At 37.2% G+C, this 21,374-nt stretch overlaps 2 protein-coding genes across 7 annotated transcripts in view; both read left to right on the top strand.

Annotated features, from left to right (window-relative positions):
- Positions 1-36: 36 nt before the first annotated feature.
- LOC117242083 lies at positions 37-6,943 on the top strand. 4 transcript variants are annotated; one of them, XM_033508458.1, is made up of 5 exons: positions 37-85; positions 594-764; positions 2,080-2,210; positions 5,851-6,058; positions 6,484-6,943. In XM_033508458.1, the coding sequence occupies exons 2-5, from the start codon at positions 687-689 to the stop codon at positions 6,715-6,717; spliced, it is 651 nt and encodes a 216-aa protein (XP_033364349.1). In that variant the 5' UTR covers positions 37-85; positions 594-686; the 3' UTR covers positions 6,718-6,943. The 4 variants fall into 4 exon arrangements, with proteins under 4 accessions (XP_033364349.1, XP_033364346.1, XP_033364348.1 ...); XM_033508455.1 differs by having other exon boundaries at positions 561-764; XM_033508457.1 differs by lacking the exon at positions 37-85 and adding an exon at positions 94-183.
- A 4,082-nt stretch (positions 6,944-11,025) lies between these two features.
- Positions 11,026-21,374, top strand: part of LOC117242078 (SPARC-related modular calcium-binding protein 1) — a 34,826-nt gene continuing 24,477 nt past the window's right edge. For all 3 annotated transcript variants that reach the window (XM_033508449.1, XM_033508448.1, XM_033508447.1), the window contains exons 1-2: positions 11,026-11,323; positions 12,205-12,755. In XM_033508449.1, coding sequence (XP_033364340.1) covers positions 12,669-12,755 — 87 coding nt within the window. In that variant the 5' untranslated portion in view covers positions 11,026-11,323; positions 12,205-12,668. The remainder of the gene's footprint in view (positions 11,324-12,204; positions 12,756-21,374) is intronic.

The raw sequence follows: 21,374 nt of genomic DNA, 5'->3' as shown, positions 1-21,374 counted from the left end.
TTTCATATAAAAAGAAAGAGACTCCTTCTTCTCTGATTTTCACCGTGTTGTTGTAAAAAAAAATCCACAGGGATATAAAAATAGAGTGCGTGAACGAGCTGAAAAAGCGATATAGGAATAGGAAGAGAATGCTGTATAAAGAACTATTCGTGCATATTCGCTACATATTCGTATAGTAAATATGTAAGTACAACATCGATCAACGAGCGGCGTTAGACACATGCCTCATTAGATAAGGATAGAAAGCGCCTCTATGCAGTGTTCTATTCCTATTCCTATATCACATACACGGTAACATATGCCTCGCGTACATTATCTTTATATTTTTATGGAAGAATCTGTGAAAAAAAAATAAAAATATTGAGCAACCATGAATATATTTCACTTCATACTAAACCGATAAAGTAGATTGTAGATGACGCGAGTTCTTACCGTCGCGTGCCGCCACAGCGGCGAACATTTCGTTCAAATCTTTGGTCGTTAGTGTTTATGACAAACTTGCTTAAAAGATGTAAACCGCAGTTTGAAAAACACTTTTTAATAAGACTTTATGTTAAAAGATTCGTTACAAATATTTTCTATACTTGGGATAGACCTAATTACCGAAGGAAAGAAAGAAATCAATCGTATCTCCGACTGCGATAATTATATAACCTACATATACGATTGGAAGATTGAAGCAAAGTATGTTCTCTGTAAAGTCTAATGTGAAATCGACGTTGCTTTGTGGACCAGCAGAGTTGAGTCAATCTTTTATGTTTGAGGTAAATGAATCAAAAAATATAAACATTATAATATTTTGTACATACAAACGTAGTTCAGTAACTTAAAATAAATAGTGGAATTAGGATTGCACAGTGATAGAGAAATTTACGCGAACTGGATACAATATAGAATAAGATTTTTTAATTCCTTTTTCCAAAAAGATCAAAATTTAAATAGATTAGAGATATTTAATGGGTTATTAAAAAATTGTTTAAACGTTTACATGCAATTGCAAAAATTTATTTTATTCAAATTTATTTATTTATTCAAATTTATTTCAAATATTCGTGTCGATAAGATATTGGTGTACAGTTGTGCATTGTTACTGGCCACGAGGAAGGATCAAATATGACCAATTAGCAATGCAAGGTTTAGAACAGATATTTTTCTTTGGCGTGAAATTACATACGTATTTATCTGTAGCAAAGAATTCGGATTACATCGAATATGACTCGATATCTGAAATTTTCGAAAGACTTGATAATTCTTGAATTTTAAACCTTCACAGGTTTTTAATTTTTAAAATTTCTATAAATCATGAATTTTTAAAAAATCTAGATAGATTTCAAAATCTTAAAAGTTTAATAGTAATTATTTTTTCTCCTGATATGTTGTTTTGTCCTTCATATCTTAAAATAAAGAAATCTATCAATTTATATTTAATATCATACATATTCAATACCTTTCAAGGTTTCAAAACTAAAATATATCAGTAATTTCAAAATTTATCAAAATTTTAAAAACTCAAGACCTATCAAGAGTTTCAATGCATTGAGGACAAAGTAACATACATGTATAATTTCTTATAATATTATAAATATTTCAACTTCTTTAAATTTCATAGAACTGTAGAATCAACATAGAAGAAATAGTGACGAAAAAAATATTAAACGAGTTCTTGGAATTCCCTTGCGTAGCCCGAATGTTAATAAACAGAATTTGATAACATGCTTTAAAAAATTACAAATGTGAAACGTAGACCCGTAATGAGATAAGTCTTTCTAAGTATCGAAGCATATTTGAAATGTTTCCTCCGCCTCACGAAGACGTACAAGGAGTGGTGGGGATATTAATGGCCAGTTAGCAATGCAGGGTTTTCGTTAGTTAGCAAGGCAGTGCTGTATACAATATATAGCGCCTAGAACGTATGAAAATATACAGAAACATGATAAGATTGATACGTTGTTTCAAAATCTCAAAAGCATTCTAAATATTAGCATTAAAAGTCAACATTATTGCACGATCGGTGCTCGTTATGGAACTGCTTTGTTAAAAATGGTATGGACATTTCCGGAATCGAGTTTTCCTTCGTAGGTAGCAATTTACTGGGCCGAAGAAGGACGCCGCGTCGTTTACATTACACCGACTCCTTTGGAGAGACTGCCGGCAGCCTGTCACGATAGAAGTAATCCAGCACCCGCGGCTTTCAAGCTGATGAGATTTATGTAAGCGGAACACTTTTCTTGCGGCGCTTCTGCACGTGCATCGGCCTTCGGGATTCGTTTCTAAAAAGAGCGCCAGATTTATATCCATTTAACTAAACTAAATCGCTTATTTTGAAATCGTTTGTTTCACTTGAATTTTGAATCTCGAATGTCGGTTAATATATTGCGGACTTACTCACTTTGTTCTAAGACGCGGAAGAATTTATTAGTTCTTTTTGATCTTCTAAGAAGAAAGAAGATCGTGTCATGTTTCCAAAACTCGTTCATGGTCGTTTTGAGTCATATAGCAGCTATAAGATTTTTTTTTTTTACCATAGAAAACCTCCGTATATATGTTACGTGTATTAGATAAAACATTTAGAAATTGCATTTCGTTTTTATCGCAGTGAGGCGTAATTATCCTGAATATACTGGTTAAATCTGAAATCAATCTGAGAATGTAAACAAAAGTTACAAGACATTTGCTGTAAACATATATTTACTAAAAAATTAGAATACAGCACGAAGAGTCACCTTAAGCATATAATAAATGTTAAAGATGATATTTTTCACTGAATATTAAGACTTAGGAATGTAACGAATAATTGCTTAATACTTCTACGATCTCTGTGAAATATATATTTGCATTAAATATTTTGTAATTACTATATATATTTTCAGATTTATTTCAAACTTTATCAATATAACAATTGGTATCTCGTGATAATGCTAACGGAATCTCGAAATGTTTCGTATAACACAGACAATATACAAAATTTCTATAAGCATTCAAATGCTTTCGCGAACTACTGTATAATAACCGATGGAATCATAGCGAAGGATCGCAGCGTTACGCCATAGAATAATAATATGTAGAACGGTTTCGAATTCGAGAAGTTTGTTCAACGTACCGGAAGCGATAGATCAAGGAACATTAGTTACTTTACACGTCACACGCGACAGGTATTGACATTCTACGTGCATAAACATATGCGTTGTTTAGAAGCGATCGTATTTTCAGAAGAGGCTGCGTTAACTGCACATAGATCACGCCAGAGAGGTTACTCATTCTCAGCTGCTTTATGTAGCGAACTACAATGAAATACGCAGTATAGTAGCGCACAAAGAACTTTGATTCATCGTTGAATAAATTTGCTCGAACCGAGTTACAATTTGCAAATATAGCGTGGTATAAATGTAACAATAAATAAATCGAACGCTTCATAAAGAATTGAAAAAAGAAGGACTATTTTCACGTATGTACGTACATATACGCATGAAACTTATACTTTCGTTATCGTTAATCGTTCGAAATTATCTTTGATTTTAACGTTTTATTAGTCATTTAACGAATGATACTTGAAACGATTTTACAGAAACAGCCTGCAGATTAGATTTGTGTAAAAAAATTATGTTTCAAAACTCTATTCTTGGCCGATTTTTCCTTGAAAAAATGATGCTTCTTCAGAAATAAGAAATTCAAGAGAAAATTCTTAATTATACCTCGGTCGATCATATCGTATATACGTATCCACACGGAGAATTAATACCAACAACAAGATGAAGATGAAACGCATGAAAAATGATCGATATCGTTTTCATTTTTTTCCAAGTCAATTTTAACTATGCGAACGCTTACGAAGCTAATCCTTCGCGGATAAAACGAGGCAGTTTCGAAACGTTTATTCTTTCGGTTAGATAAACAACGAAGTCCGCAATTTTTATACGCGATTCATCGTGGCACCAGAAGCAAGAGTAAAATAAACGGTCGAACCGGGGTCGTCGCAAATCAGCTGCTTCCTTCTTCTACCGTTTATTTTTCAAAGCTGAGATTTTATCTGTCCACGCTTGAGGATTCGTCGAACCGTGCCTTCTGGCGAAAGAGGAAAATTCTCTTCTCTAACTGCGCCTCTTCACTTTACTTTGCTTTTTTCACATATGTAGGTTCCAGTTCATTTCTCTAATTATCTCGTTTCTTAGTTTTATCGTGTATGCATACACCAGATGCATACCTATGTATAGTATAGTTTCTACAAATGCAGAAACGTCGATCGAAATGCGGTGGCAATATCTATACGAATTTTAATCTAGTTCAGGCTTTCGTTCAAATTTTAGAATCAATTTAATCAAATTAATAGTAAGCAACGACGCTTACTGCGTTCTCATTGAATCAAGAAATTATATATTTAAGTATCTATTCAATATACATATACATTTACTATTTAAATATCGCTATTTGTGTCGATGTTAGAGTCAGAAATCTTTCTGTTAATTTAGATTCTATAATTTTAAAGAAGCAAAGCGATCTTCTAATTTAAAAGAAGCTGCTAGATCTAACTTGTAATTAAACGATTAACGAATCTGTAGATGAAAAAGAATGTTAAATCGAAACAAAAATTTCCAAGATTCTATACTTTGTCGAGTTGCAAACAACGGTTTTCTTATTGCATACGGCTTTTTAGAAGTCGATCCAATGACGTTATAATATTCCATTATGCATAATTATGCGAATGCTAGAAAATAAAATCATTAGAGTCCAAAAAATTCGATATTTCAGTGTAATAATTCGTATCAATTAATTATGGATCACTGATAACGTAATATATATTTAGATTCGTTTATTTAATTATAAAGAAAATTTAAATTTTGACAGAGATATGATTCGCTTATAGATCTATTCGAGTACCGTTACGTAATTTTGATTTACTCTTGGTTGGAGTGCGCGGATTTAGACATTGTGTTGGATTTAAAAGAACTGACTGATTATATATTAGATTTACAAATGCTATAACGCTTTCACTTTTGGAAACGAAGTTTATTGATTTTGAAACAGATTTACACCAAGGCAATAAACGAAACGCTATTTTACGTTTATTACGGCATCCATTTACTTGAGCTATATTGCTCGCGGGATGCTTGCGCCGTTTGTTTATTTTGCAGTTACCAATCATTCTCGATGCCGAATTTTTTCAATAAATTATTATATTCAGGTGGTCTTGGTAATCAGTTAAACGTTTCTGATTTTCCTTCCAGACATATATCTATCATTTATGTTACAAGTTACGAGATACGAAAGGACACGTTATTGTCTCTTAAATTTCAAGAAAAAAGCTTTAAAACAATATTCTCTAGACATAATTTCCTACTCAAAGAATACATACAATAGCGTAAGGAAAATATGGCTTATACATATACATACGCATATATGTAATGTAAGATGACAATAGTCACAAATAACATGTATAGTATTCTGATTAAGATAGCGTAATATAATAATTGTAATACTATGATTTTATTACTATTATAACGGTATAACAGTAGTATAATACATCGTAGGATTCATGCGATTAACTCAAAACAAGGCGCAAAACTTACTGATAGATGTTCGCTGCTTAAATTGATAGTAATTATAATGAAATATAGTAGCACGATAATAAATTATTATCACAACAACACAATAACGATACAATGTATCTTAAGAAGGTAGGGTAGATACGATTTGGTAAGATAATGTAAGAAAATCCAAGTGGATCACATCTGCTTTGAACGAACTGCGATCATTCTGTAATAAGGTTGCATTACGCGCGCGTAGTGCAACAGTGAATCCGCTTTCGATTATGAAATCGAACGCAAAACGATCACGAAGAAATCAATACCCTAGGTACTTGGAGGACTATAAGGCTCTGGCAAAGCTGCTCGTCCAGCTACACACCTTCGCCACTTTGCCTTCTGTGCTCTTGATCGACGACTTCGACGCCTATACCGGTGGCTATAAAGAAAGTGAGGTGTTGCAAGATGTACACACTGCCAGAACGTGTTCTTTGATTCTCGACACGATGAATTCTTGCGCGCAAATCCTGAAAACCAACGTAAGTAGCGATATACGGTTTGCTGGCTAGAAGTATTAAGACATCTACTAATTACATTTACTGGAAATTTTACCGAGGATCACGCTTGCTGGAAGCTTCGTTGGAATTTCCTTCTTTTTTTTTCTTTTTTTGTAAATTGTATTTATCGAACGTTTTATCACCAATTAGAGTTTTTTGTAAATTTTATTGAAAATTATATCTGTCAAAAATTGCGGTATAGAACGCATATGATGCGAGCGAGATGACAGATTTGTAGCAGAATAACTGGGAGCTAGAAACACTGAGATGCATTTAATACTTATGGCCGGTTGTGTAACTCGATGAAACGAATATTTGGGAAACAAACTATAATTATAAACAAAATATTTGGGAAAGAAGAAATTATTAAGAAAGAATAAAGAAACATTTGTCTGTGTTTGCTTCAGGTACATGTGTGCGTCTGGTCCTCTTCCGCGATGCAAGACTTTAACCCGTACACGATATACTTCATCAACATTTGGAGTATAACAGACGAAAAGGAGAATAATACAATATTGCTGCAAAAATACATGCAGGAAAATCCCACTGAACAGTGTCCGACCTATAAATACTGTAAACTCGATGATGGAACGAGAGTGTTGAAAGAAGTTCTGTACGAAGCTACGAGGGAAGAATCTTAGAAATTCGTTTTGGGATTACCGTTAATTAATTTTAAGGATGTTAAGAATACTCAGTAGAATACGTAGTTAAGAAGAGTATTTTATGTAATATGATAATATAGCAGGATTTTGATTGGTCTAATACATTGAAACGATAGATCGTATTTTTGTTTCGCATTTGATATGTTACTTACGTTCCTTTTTATATAAAAATCGTATTTAAATAATTAATAGTTGATTTACAATTTATTTATTACCCAAACAGTCGATATTTCAACGTAACATAATTTCAACTTTTCTAATCATGTATATTTGATGAAATACATTCACTGTAATTTAAAAAGTATTATATGTATTATATTATAAAAGTACTATAACAGTAAAGCGATACTCCACAAATATTCAGCGATACTCCCTACAAGCGAAATGTTGCAAGAAGGCAATGAAGTCGATAGTTAACGCACCAAGCTCCGTTCGCGCGACACTCTAAAAATCTAACACCGTCCTTGAAATGCGTTGAAGCTCCAAGACCGCTTGCAGGCAGCGCAACGGCTCGTTTCATTTCTGTATACCTACGGCAAATTAGACTCGAAGAGGTTCAACGGAGAATTACATTTGCATAGAAGACGCACAGTGCTATAACCAGCGTCACTCTGCTTCACCTTAAAACCTGTCTATTAAACTACATTCCATATTCACGTTTTTACATTATAATAGATACACTGTCGTCCATAAGTACATATTAGAACACTTTCGAATTAATGCAAATGTATAAAATATAATCGTATATATATAATTAGTAGATATTGATGTAATCTATAGTTACTATTTAATTAGTATAATTAAAAGAGCAATAATTGAAAGCATATAAAAATCGATCCTGTGGAAATACCTGATTTAGATGCGTCTGTTCAACGTTGCGATGTTACAGCGATTGAAATATGTTTCTAGTCGCGTTCTAAGAGTTTATGTAGGTTTTATACACTGTCAGTTATCTATTACACAAGTCGATGCGAAGTCACAGCGATTCTGATATGGTAATTTCTTTATTAGTTTAAATTTACCAAAGTATTTGATGACATAGAATTAACACGTTCTTCGATCGTAATTTTGGAAATGTAATAGAAATATCAACTTCTTCGGATCGTAGCAGCGTGTAGAAACACTTATTGGCGATAGTGTGCACTGTAATAATTTTCTCAACACTGTCATGGATACGAGATAATGTAAAAACGAAAGGAGAATTAACAGAGTCTAATTATAAGCCGACGAACGACTTTTTTATTGTCGTTATTCTTCAAGGCATAGAAACGCTATAACAAACGACGGTAACACGGCGAAAAAGGCAAGTGCAGGGGGGCTTTGGATGTTGGCGTCCTATTGTCTGGTTCTTCTGCTCGACCAGGTCGAGAGCCCTTCTCGGGAAGAGCCCCCATATAGACTGAACCGACCACTTGTTCCGATCGGTCCGAAACAATCTGAAACTGACAGGACTATGGACCAGCCGTGGACTTCTCGCAGCGAGGTAATAAATGGAAACTTGGAGGTACCGTAAAGTCACCGTGAACGGGAAAATGTCACAAGAAAGACGCATTTTTTTCCAGCTGACGATACACGGATAAGGAGATACACTAATATCATCGAATAAATAGAAGTCGATGTATCATAACTAAGATCCTAACTAACTATATTTATAATTAACTACAATCCTGGTGCGGTCTTGGAATTTTGTATGCCTCGATGAGATACATATTGGTAATGATTCTTTCATGATTTTCAGATCAAATTTAAGAAAAGGTTTGCAGCAATAAGGAGACAAAAGTGATCAGCATCTTAATGGATTTTCTGTTGGTTTACTCGAATTACTGGAAAATGGAGCTGCCTCCTTGCTACAGCAGCCACTTCAATTCTCTAACGATAGAAAAATACGATTTCGTCGAAAGTGACCGAAAGAATCCGGTAAGGCTAATCAATTACGGATTGATCGGACACGAAGACATATACACATGTACGTGGAAAGAAAGAGAAGGAAAGAGAGCGAAGGAGAAGAAGATAATTACGGAGCAGAAAATTGCAGGGTGACTTATACTAGCAGAAGTTTACACGTTGCGAATGAACCGGCTCTTGGTGGGTTCAGGATCAGCAAGACAACGGTAAACCACCGTCGTTGGTCTGTTGTCGTGATGAGGAGCAAGAAAGAGACAAAAGAGACAGCGGAGAAGGGACGAGTAACGAGAAGAAAGAGGGAGAGGAAGAAAGATGGGAAAAAGGGAGGGAGAAAAAGCGAGAGGGAAGATCGCATACCTGAGTGAACAGGTGTGCCGGAGTGGACGACGAGTGAGTTGCTGTCCAGCCGACGGCGGCTTGGCCAACGAGCAGCCTGTTAAGTCCCTTCGTGCACGAAGAGCAGGGACGCAATCACTTCGCCGATTTTAGAATTCGCGACCGATTGGAATTCCACCGAGGAAAGTAAAATGCCTCTGAAATCACTTGGGACTGTTTTAACAACCGGCTATTGCTTTAAATCGAACGTCTCCCCCGTCAGAGATCGTAAAGTCCCGCGAATGTGCAAGATTAACGTCATTCGTTGAACGCTTCGTTCTTCATTTTCTTCGATATGGATTATGTTAAGTTTTGAGATTTTTAGGATTGTTGTTAAATTTACACGTAGAAGAATTCGTTGTATATTAATCGAAATGTCTTATCGTAAACGGCATATTTTAAATCTGAGTACACAGATCTTATCGAGAAGTTTTCGTTTGTTAAAGAAAGTTAAGTCGGAGAGGCTCGTAGAGATTTATAGTTATTGTCCTCGATTATTCATATTGGAAATTGACAGTCAGTCGTGTCTAAAAATGCCGGGTGATTTATTCGAACTACGAGTGACAAGCAATATCCGAAGAGCAGATTGTAAATGTAGAATGACTTTTGTCTCCCTGGTTACCTCAGACACGGCGCTATAATTGCACTCACGATCCTCGCCACTTTCTCCGCTGGACCGAGCGCATTCAAATACCAACAGCTACTTTAAATGCATCCACGGACTCGGTGACTAACTGCATCTCTTTTTTTTTTCTTCTTCTGCCGATGTCTCAAACTAAACTCGCTTCTGTCTATGAATATTTATGATCTTTCCTAATAACAAACTCTACTTCATTATCATAATTTATTCCAATCATTTCTATTTCAAATTAGTATTTACATCGTTATAACCGTCATAGTAGATAAATTGTCAGTGTACGATCGATAGAAAGAAGTTAAAAGGAGATTCTAATAAGAATTAAGAACAAAGAACGAAACGACGAGGATTATTTTTCTTGTCAGTTATTCGTCAAGAAGAGGAAGACAAATCGAGTACGAGGCAGCTAGTAAAGTTGTTTAAAGGTGGTTAATAGCCAACCCTACGAGTGAATTACACCCACGGATACGTAGGTAGCCGAGCAATAGCGCGTTATTATCTCGCTCGCTACGCCTACCAGTGGAACGAGTTCGATCGAAGAGTTCGATCGTTCTGGCCGATTAACCATCATTGTGTTTTCTTGTCTCGAGCAGGTGTCTCGAAGATAGATATTGCTTGCACGCGACAACGTTAGGAATTATTGATAGAACGACCGGCGTACAAACGTACGGCCAGGTTTAAATCTGACTTGGAGCTTAATCTCACGACCTACCTTATATCTAACTTTATGCAGTGTCTACGAGCGTAAAGTGAAATATGGTATTTGCGCGTCGTTCTGCGTTATAAATCACAAATGATAACTATATAAACCACGTATTCGTTGGTTCCATAACGGAATCGTCATCGGGTACGTGGCATTAAATATTTATCGAACGAATTGTATCGGAGAACTTCTTCGATAGATATTTCGAAATTAGGATTTTCAAATAGAACTAATTATCGATTTTATACTTCATTCGCTATCGCATTTCCTCTTAAATTGACAATTAATCGGTATCTTTTTCCTATTTGTAGAATTTATCGAAATCGATACCAAGTACTCACAGTTAAGAAAAATTCGAACGTATCGAGTTGCATCGAGCAGGGATCTGATAACTATAGCGCGGATATTTGTGCATTTTTGGAAAATTCAAAAAACGCAAAAGCGTAGAGAAATGCAAAAATATGCAAAGGAGAGTCAAGGTACTTCCCGTAACATTTAGAAGATGAAGTAAATTTCTATTCAGGTTTTACATGTTTAGTTATGTCGATAAAGACGTAAAATTGCATAAACATTCGCAGTGATTTACCGATGACAAAAACAGGACAGAAGAACAATACGTTCTATTATTCTGTCGAAAGGTTACGGCAACATTGTTTTCTAATTCCAGATGTTCTTTGCGGAACTGCAGAGGACAATCGGTTGGAGGGTGATGAAAGCGCGAACTACGGACACGAAAAGAATAAATCAGGTCTCCGATTGAAATTTAACGAGGAATCTGGATGGCCACAGGTGTGCGTCCATTTCTAAACGTACGATCCTCCTGCACCCTTTCACATCCCTTTACCAACTGGTCGGTCGCTGTTAAAAGCTACATTCCATCGGCCAAACAACCAGTTCTGAATCGGTTTCGAATTCTCGATGGCTCATGAATCTTCGATCGCACGGAACTACACGTATGCCTGGAAGTATGTATCGAAGAAAGCGAAATGAACGCCGAATTTGCTTCATTCGTATCGACGAGAACGCACAACGTGGTCAGATGTATCGCGTTACGGTACGGTCGTTCCTCTGACAAGGGAAATTGCTTTTCCAAGCGAACCGAAACTCTCTTTAAACAGATAATCTATGGATAGATAGGTAGTTTCAACTTTTGCCGCTCTTATACGCGCACATCGGATGTTTTGGTAACATTGTAAACGAGATATCATATGAAATTAGTTTATTTTTGCTGTTATCTGTATCAGACGGAGCAACAGCATCAAGAAGAACATCAGGTACCGATATGAAAAGCTGCTGATGCGATTATGACGCGATAACGAAGCGAGATAAAAATAAATGTTGCATAAATGATTTTTTCGAATAAGCGGTATCGGAGATTTAATCGTTTCGTTCAATCAGTTTTTGTTAAAAAAATTTTAGCAGCAGATAAAAATTTGTATGCAAATATCCTGCGATAAAAAAATTTTTCGCATAATTTTCAACATATATTATCGAAACTTTCTACATAATTATATTATTTCATCGAAAGCGATCGAAAAGTCACAGTTGAACGATCAAAGCGACACCGCTCTACCACACATCGTAAACGATAAGTTATAAAAGCATTAGACTTGTTTGTTGTTCGTAAATCTCGCTGAAATAATCCTTCGAATAATACGTCTCTTTAACGGAGTTTATCTTTCCGAAATTTAACCGAGTACAATTTCAGACGATATAATCATCGGTTAAAGCAAACTGTATAACGATGGATATAAGCGATCCTGCGATTCCTCGAAATAGCGAGCGAGTAACGAAGCTCGGGCACGAAGTCCTCGTCACTTTTTTAACCATCGAAATTCTCCGATAGCGACGAAGAGGAGCGTAACACACAGGACTGCAACGGGGAGTCTGCCATCGGGCCGAGACAGGCTGCTCCAGCAGGCGAGCAAGTGCCAGTTGCTCGGCGGCAGTTGCCACGGCTGGACATACATTTGCTTCCTTTCGTCGAGGTCTTCGTTTACATGCGACTTACCCCCGTCGCGGTTCTTTGAAAGGGAGTTCGAGGGTCGAAAGTAATCACCGTGAAGGAAAGTGACGAGAAGCCGAAATCGTGGAAGCATTTCGAAGGAAGAAATAAACGGCAAACGAGAGGAAAAGGAGATAGATAGATAGAGAGATAGAGAGAGAGAGAGAGAGAGAGGGATCATGAAAAGGAGGATGCCATGTGTTAGGAACAGTGAGTGCGTGTGAGTGGCGTGCGTGTTACGTGCGTGTCGGCCCAGTGGCTTCGGTCCTTCGACCCTCGAGGACGTACCACCAGCCGAGGACACGATGATGATCTCGATGATACAAACTGCCATCCTCCTGTCCGTCTTCGTTCATCTCAATGCCGCCACCAACACTATCACTATGGCTAAGGTGAGTATGTAATTGAACGTTGTCTCATTTGGAGAAGGTTTTGAATGTTCCCTAGAAAATGGAAAATTGATTGACAGGGTAGAGTTTTAGAGTTTCGCCAAAGGTGGTCTGAATAGCGTGAAATGCTTGAAAATTGGAAATTCTCGTTGAGAAAGGCAAAGATTCTGTGAAACAGCGGTAAAAAGGTATGTCTCATGGTACGATACAGTGGAATTTTATGTTCGACAGAGCTGATGCATTTTAGTATACAGTGTTTGAAGAAATTAGGGAAGCGTTTAAGTCAGAGGATTTGATTTATGACACGATTTGTAAGATATCGCTGATAGCAATGTTGTATATTTAACGTTTATTAATAGCAGTACGTTAATAAACGTACATCTGATCGATATTAATAGTAATGTCGTTGATATATGTATATTTCACATACACGAATAATAGCGTTATCTTAATCTATTGTCTTGTAAGATCGGCTGTAATCGATAGAGACATACTCGGAGGAAACAAGACTCTTTTGTCACTTGTCAGCTGTAACTTCTATTATCAGAAAAAGAAGAGATTACAGAAGGCACAACCGGGTCAAACGTTTCTTTGCAATCCAACTTACGTGATCTCGTAATCACCGCAGGTAATATCTGCCATGAACTGTGCAGCGTGCAGGTGCAACTATACTCTAGTAGAAGCGTTAGCCGGTTAAATAGCTAGTAGTTCGTCGTGTAGTTAAAAGGTATTCATGCGACAATAGCTGGTTGTTGGTTAATTAGACACGGTTCGCCAGTACGATAAGCACGGACGAGGAGAACTGTTTCGACTAACGAAAGAAACGTTTTTCATAATAGTTGCGCGACAGAAAAATTATTAGCACTTGGCGTGCGCGTTGTACAATCGTTTCACGGCCTTTTAAGTATCCCGCCGTACGATACAAATAGTCTTTTGTTTGCACCAGGCAAAGAAGAAAGGTACATAGCGGTAATATCTGAGTCTCGATTAGAGATCCGACAGCGTAACTTTTCTTTCTTCTTTTTTTTCTTCTCAATATAATTATAAATACGCGAGATATCGTGCCTCTTTCTCTGTCCCTGTTTCGCTCCCTCTTTGCGTTAATGATTAATCGAGAAACTCAACGCTATGCTCGTTGTTAAGTTAATTATGTGGAGCACCCGATAACTTACTGCTTTTACACTGGGTAGAAAGATAATTTTGATTTCTCGTTACGAAATTTTATTGCATTATACTCGTTCTCTTTCTCATTTTTCCTCTTTCTCGGTCTTCCAAGAAACATGTCGAAACGAACGATTCTTCCGTGAAATAGTAGCGATTCTTATCAACGCATCGTGACGTGTTCGATCGCCGTGTGTTATGGTGAAATTTTCGTATTTCATAAAAATATGATTCATCGTTAATTTAATCTACGCCCACGATCGCACAAGGCAACGCTATTGCAACACTTTGTAATATTCGATAGTGAGAAGCAAGTCTCTTCTTAACCCCTCGCCTTCTCATCTTTTCCGCGACTATATACATCTGCGTTAACTAGCGACTGCTTTGACGCTATGTCCGAGGCAAAACGTTGAAATATTATACACGATTTGTATTCAGTAATCTACGGTCTTATAATATGGAAGTAAAGCCAGAGTTAAAATTGAACTTTGATACAAGTCTGACTCCGTTCTATTTGATCCATAATCCATACCAGTCTGATGAGTCTGTCTCGATACTACGAGACAAGGGGTTAAAAAAAAAATTCGTGTAGGTGGTCTTATGGCTATGCCGTGAATGTTCGTTGAAATTCACATTTTTGAGCGTACAACTAAAGCGTAGTCGGAAGTTAAACAGAAATTTTCTTCCAAGCGTTAGATATTATAACGAAGACTTCACACTGGATATTTTGTATGTACATATTTCTGCATACTAGATGCTTGATTCTGTATATTTTTGCAGCTTTAAGCGTATAAACGCCTATAATCTATTTATGGCATTGTACGAGAGTCACAACTAGGTTCATCGGAAAGTTTTTCTTCTTATAATTAAGTTTCAACGTAATATTTATCGTCGCTTATAGCCGCCTTTCGGCGATTCGTTTGCTTCGTCGTTGTTAAATTTTTCATGTTTTATCTGAACGTTTCATCTAAATATTCCCGTGTAACTACGATCTGTTTTCGAGTATCCAACGTTCTTTGTATCAAACAGCTTTAGAAATATCTAAAATGAAATGTCAGAAACCGTGGAAAATTGTCCCCGTAGGAGATGTTTTATTCGACCCTCGTAAAGAATGCAATTATCGTTATCAGCGATCGATTTCTTCGCCGTCTTTTCTCCTAGATTAAATTTTCAGATTCGAAGCGTGAATCAGATTCCAGAGACACGGCTTGAAACGCAAATAGAATTTCAGATTGAAATGTAAATTAAATTTCAAATTGAAATGTACATATATTTCAACCACCTGCGTTTTATGAAAAATCCACGAGCGAAGTTTCAGATAGTATAGGATCGAACGGAACGTACAATCGAAAAGGTGTAGACGTTTCAACTGACCTGATACAATGCCAAATATCTCGGAATATCACCAGTATTCCCCCAGAATAGAAACCACGGCGTCTAATCAATTTCCGCGATAGAGGCACATGGCCGATCCACGATGACAGACGCCAAAGAGAAAATTGCATTTATTTATGTCGCGGTCATTCGTTTCCTCCTTATCGAATTAATTACGATAAAAGTAGCCGTGTGTGTCCAACAACATTGCTCTTTCTTCGTATTTTACCGTTTGTTTGTAAACTGCCACGTTTTCCTCGTGCACAAATCGTAAAGAAGTGGTTACGAGGGACAAGCTTCGTTGCAGATAGCACGATTTTTCATTTCCACGTCGGGATAACGATACTCGCTTTCAATTATATACTCTGGACGGTTAAATGGAACGCGTAAACGCGACGAAATAACGCTCCTTCGCGACAACGCCGATAAAATCACGAACAGCTTCCAGGAACATGTTCTAGAATTAAGAGCGTTACACGCGTATTTTCTGACCCGAAAATCTTTGCTGGCATAGCGAATTAACGATGTTAATAAATCGCGAATATTACGTCGGTGGATAGTAGATTTATGCTTGATGATTCTGTTGCTCTGTTTTCCTTCGGCTGCTCCTCGGCCGCCGGTCTCTCGATATATCGGGAAAACGCTTATCCTCTTCGCGAGAAACGATTCTCGCATTCGCTGATCCGTTATATTCTCTTTTCGCGTGGCAATGCATTTTGCAATTTAATCGTTTCCAGCTTTGGCCGATAGAAATTTCTAACGATAATTTTTACCTATTCAGGTATTACGTTTAGGTATTACGTTCTAATTCGAACTATTCGAGTAGCGTATAGTGTATAGCATCGAACGGTTTTGGCGATTATTAGGAAGAAAGTAAAGGAAAGTAAAGAGAAGAGTAATTCTTGTCAGCGAAGATAGAACTCTGTCGTTAGCAAATTAGTTCGACTAATGGATTTTCTAATCTCCGATGCGATCTAAATTTCAACTTAATAGCGAAAGCTATTAGGTAATCTGTTTCCTTAAATCAAGGAAAACGATAATTAGACCTCGAATGTTTCTGTATTTATGGGATATTTGAAAGCACAACGTAGAATAGCCGTTGTAGTATTTAATAAACGAAACCGTTCTCTATTTCGAGTTCATCGTCGCGTTCATAAAAATATGAAATTGCTACGAAGCTAATGAAAATCGATAAGAGATTGTAACTTGTTGTAAGCAAGTTGGATGGAAAAGGCGAAACGAGCTCGAAAACAGGATCGACTCTCTGGCGAAAAAGGCGCATCCGAAGAATCTGTTAAATTTCTTTTCATGCCCCCTGTCGAGACCACTTACGTAGGCAGAGATTTGCCATCGAAAGGAATTCATACGTGGGCACACTTGGCATCCGAACAACATTTCTTTTTTTCGCTTTTTTCTCGCCTCTCTCAGTTTCGATTTTACACGATCCCGTCACGCAGACAAACACATATCGGCCGTGTTGCTTTTTTCGAGCGCATTTCGCCTTTCCGATCGACCTTCGCAAAAAAGGACACACGTACTTGCGCGTATCATCGATCAGCAATATTTGTGGCACGCAAATTTCACTCGCGTGCAATAAAATGCCATTCATTCGGAAATTCCACGCGTTAATCTCTCGATCGCGCGTCCTTCCGATCTTCGCATTCTTTTCGCCGGGGATCGCGAATTTTTACGCTTCGGATTTTAACGTCTCGTTGGCCCTGGAATTTCTCACATCTTTTTCCCACTTATAAAATCTCTTTTTTCTAGTACAAGCTTTTTGTGTATAGCGTAGTATCGATTATAGATCCGAAAAACGATATTCAAAGAAAGGAGTACTTTCAATATAAATTAGTTTTCGGTATAGAAAATGACGAGTCGATATTGTTGCATCAACGTAATAATCGATGTAACATAATAGAGACGAAGGAAACGATATTCAGAGTAAAGGAACATTCTCGATATAAGGGAAGTTTTAATACAAATTATACTTTTGGTAATTAGGGGAGAATTTTCTCTGCGACATAATTTTTCCCACTTATAAAGCAGAGAATGGGTCGATAGGTAAAGCAAGAGGACGATGTGTTCTTTTATGGGTATCAAATATTTCAAACTTAAAGTACCTAGAAGAATTATTAATTAATTAATTTATTAATTATTGACAAGGTCAACAGTGTTCTTTATATTTTTGTAAAAAGACACATAACACTAGAGTTAGAGTCAGTTTTACAAAACGCGAATACAACTTATCATTTCAGTTATTATCAGCTCGATAAGATGTAACGCGAGTCCTTAATAAGATGTCGAAGGAGTCTGATTTTGATTTCATTTCTCCTATTTACCAAAGGTACAGTACCATACCAGAAGAATCGCAAAAATATTTTAAAACGCAAGGTATCAATATCCACTGATCCTAAGCATTATTTTTCTAGAATTAAATATAACGATATCGTCATCGATAACGCTACCAATATTATTAATTTCAACAGCATTGCCACCACCGTATGACCTCAACGTAGCAACATCGAGTTTCCTCAAACTACTCTCGAGCGATCGTGCGGTTCACTTAAAAAAAAAATAATCTAGTTGACGATTCAAAGCTATAAGCATCTTCGAGTACCTTCGTCCATAACGTAGCGAACAAACGATGTCAGTATAACACGAACTGAACACGTTCCACACGGTTGTTTCTTTCTTCTCATGCTCGTACCTAGTCAGGAATTTCGTTCGTTAACATTGAACGTATGCAAATCGCTGGAGACGAATTCTTCTCACCGTGAGGCGACAACCACGAGCCTTATTTCCGTGTAATCTCAACTTTCTCATAGCCGGCGAGAAGAGATAAAACGATCCGTACGGTCCAACCGATCCAGACGGTCAGGCTCGAACTCGTCCAAAGGTGCACACGTGCAACGTTTAGCTCTGCTTGTACCTGGAAGAAAGAAACAGCTTGCTTCCAAGTACGCATTAGATGGCGATCGTATCTCATCCAGTCTTGTTCGATTTTCATCGAAAATCGTACCCTTTATTTCCTTAGATGAGACTATTGCAAATATTATGGCTCTTCAGCGCCAAGTGTTTCAAGATGTTTGATCTTTGCACAACGAATCCCACGACGATATTTCGATTTGCATGCTTCCCATCGACGTGTTCATTTTACAAATAACCGTTACATAGACACGTGTAATATGTACGTGCGCAAAAGGGTTTGTCGAGGTACAGTAGTATGCGAAAATCATTAAACGAATAGATCTTTCGCTTTGCGATTAATTGTTCTCGCATTTAAAAAGCGTATTCAAAAAGTATTTAAGAAGATTTCGATTGGTATCGTTTACAAAGGCAAATGGTAAATAAAAGAAGACGATTCTTGGAATTGCTAGAGATGCAAGAGATAAGATATATAGCAGGATAAAATCGCAGTTAAACTTGTAAAAGTTATTATTACGATGTATCCCTTCTGGGGGTAGAAAAGAATAAATGACTCGATTTCAAATTAACATTAACATTGTAACATTAACATTTCAAGATCGAAAGTTCTTGTATGGTTTTATAGTTACGAGATATAATACACCCATATACACGTAATATTTTCTATAGAATTTTAACTAACATTAGCTACAACAGTATGGCAAACAGAAGAAAACAGTAGAGCGGATAAACGTTTTTATCGCATAATTACACAGGTGCGCTATTAGACAAAATTTCTGAAAGTATTTTGCACGTGTTACTCGTGCACCGAGTAAGCAGAAACGAAAGCTAAAAGCGTATCGTTTCGAGAAAGAGAGAAATTGACGGGACACGTGTGTCTTCGATAAGCAGCTGATGAATCGCGTCTTGTTCGAAATACAATACTTAATAGGATTTTTTCAGCGCCACGAAGAAGACGTCTTGAATTTCGTGTCTTAATCCATCCGAAGACGAGCAATAATTAATAAGAAGCTGGTTGCACGAATGGCGAGCATCAAGCCGCGAAAGAATGTGTCTAAGAAACCTGTTTGGGGAGAGCCAATATCTTACGAGGTCCTCTCCTCTTTACCTCTTTCTCTCCTCTCCTCTCGCCGTACCAGGAACACACATGTGCACCTTCTCGTGTGCATTGCGACACGCAAAGCTTCCCCCGAATGCTCAGGTGTTGGCAGATATTCCCCTTTCTGCCTTTTGTGCATCGTTTCACCTTCTGCATCGTTAGCCGGCCAACTCCTCGTCGTTTCGGCTATTAGCCTCTCTCGAACGTTCCTCGTCTGACCGATTATCCAAGCCGATTAACGTTGGTCTTCTCGTAATACGAGAAAATTCAGTTTTGCAAAGTTCCAATGAAATTTCGATGGAACAAGTAGGTGAAGAGCTGCGGAATGTCGAAGCTTGACTATCGCGGTTTATGAGCATCGAAAACAACTTTAATATCTAGGAGAGAAAATATATTGCTGTTATTTGTTATTATTTATTGAAGTACGTCTTATTGAATTACGTGCGATCGATTCTGGTCTGTTATCTTCCTTGTCATCTCTTCAGGAACAATGTAATGCCACGTTTTCAAAACTTTCGAGCTTTGCTGGCGAATATTGTTCTTAGGTGCGTTTTTGTGTGATGTTCTGCCGCGTTCTCCATACTCTCCTTTATTTATTATTATTTATGATTATTATTTGTTCCTTTCGTTGAAAAATTCTCTTCGTGGTAAAAGATTCAATTCAACGAATGACACAAAAATGCACCTGGAACGTGATATTTATGTTGGCTATATTAGTAAATATTTTGCTAGCGAATCCCACGAGTTGTGAAAAAATTGAATCTATTATGCACTAACTGGATAACACGATATAAAACACAAAATATCGTGCATCTGTTATTTATTGATAAAGCGGGAGAAACCTTCGAGACCATCTAATATTGTGATCGATTTAATTCTTTATTAAAATCGTCGAAGAGACACACACTGATTTATTCCATTGATTCGATAAGTTAAAGTGCATCGTGATAAGCAAAGAACGTGTCTGATAAAAGCTATATCAAAGAAGCAGAAATAATAAATAGTCCGTGGAAGAGCACTCTAAAAATGGTACGAAAAGAGGGAGATAATTAATGCACATAATTCGGTAATAAAAACGTTCTTTCGGTTATTTTCGAGCCAACTGTATCCTTTAGACATATGTCGTTTGGGTCGTGTGTTTGATCCAAAATTAATAAAATCGATAACAAAATTTTATCGCTCGATATAATATAAATACATTATAGCAGTGTTCCATATACAGATACGATATACCGACGTTAAGTTCAAGCTTGAAAATGGAATTTTATTTCAAAGTATAGTAAAATAAAGTTCATCGAAGAGTAAATATAATTAATGAGGCAAACTTTAATCGAAATTGGAAAGTTAAATTTTCCTTCTAATTTTCCTTCCTTCGCCAGAACAGCGAAGTATATCGAAGAAGAGTAAAATATCAATAGACGAGCCGAACTATAGCGAAATGTAGCAAAATATACAGAAAATCATCAAATCTTTGAATCTCTTCGATCGCTCCAAAAATACGCGGGAATTCAGGCTATATGCTGCGTCGGAGCATACGGTCCTCAAAGCTTTAAGCCACGTTCACAGCAGTTCTATCAACGGTCGTTACTCAGCTGTTTCGCTACTGCACAAAAGCGATATTTCATCGTTGACTCGGCTGTTTTTCGCCTCCTCTCGATCCACATTCATATCGTATCATTACCAATGGGATTTTTAACGAGTTTCCTGCAAGAACGCGAATAAGGTTAACCTTTTCCGCGGCGGATTCCAATCGCACCCGATCTAAATAGCAATTACCGAGTCGGTAACGAGGTATTCGAAAAGCAATTAAACTCATAGTAATTTTACGATCGGTGTATCAAGCGTGCCGGCCCAGGACCTTGATCGTTGATCGGTTGCTATAATATCGAGTTTTATCGTGACTCAAATCGATCTGCCGTGCCGCCGTCTCTACTCTATAATCAATTTTCTCGTCGTGTCAACTACGGGGGCAATTCGGTGCCGCATGGCGCCAATCTACTGGAACACTTCCTTTTTTCTTCTCTTCCATTTTCTTCTCTTTCTGCTTATTCGCACGTACTATC

Source organism: Bombus vosnesenskii, unplaced genomic scaffold (assembly GCF_011952255.1).
Source record: "Bombus vosnesenskii isolate JDL3184/JDL3185 unplaced genomic scaffold, Bvos_JDL3184-5_v1.1 scf7180000016263, whole genome shotgun sequence".
NCBI lineage: Eukaryota > Metazoa > Arthropoda > Insecta > Hymenoptera > Apidae > Bombus > Bombus vosnesenskii.
The sequence above is the reverse complement of the archived record's forward strand: the minus strand, read 5'-3'. Positions and strand labels throughout refer to the sequence as shown.

Bases quoted from the DNA above. Each gene is read 5' to 3' on its own strand.
- LOC117242083 (XM_033508458.1), top strand. From the start codon at position 687: ATGTTCTCTGTAAAGTCTAATGTGAAATCGACGTTGCTTTGTGGACCA. The intron at 765-2,079 runs GTAAATGAATCA...TTTCCTTCGTAG, and splicing joins GTCAATCTTTTATGTTTGAG to GTAGCAATTTACTGGGCCGA. The intron at 2,211-5,850 runs GTAAGCGGAACA...TCAATACCCTAG, and splicing joins TTCAAGCTGATGAGATTTAT to GTACTTGGAGGACTATAAGG.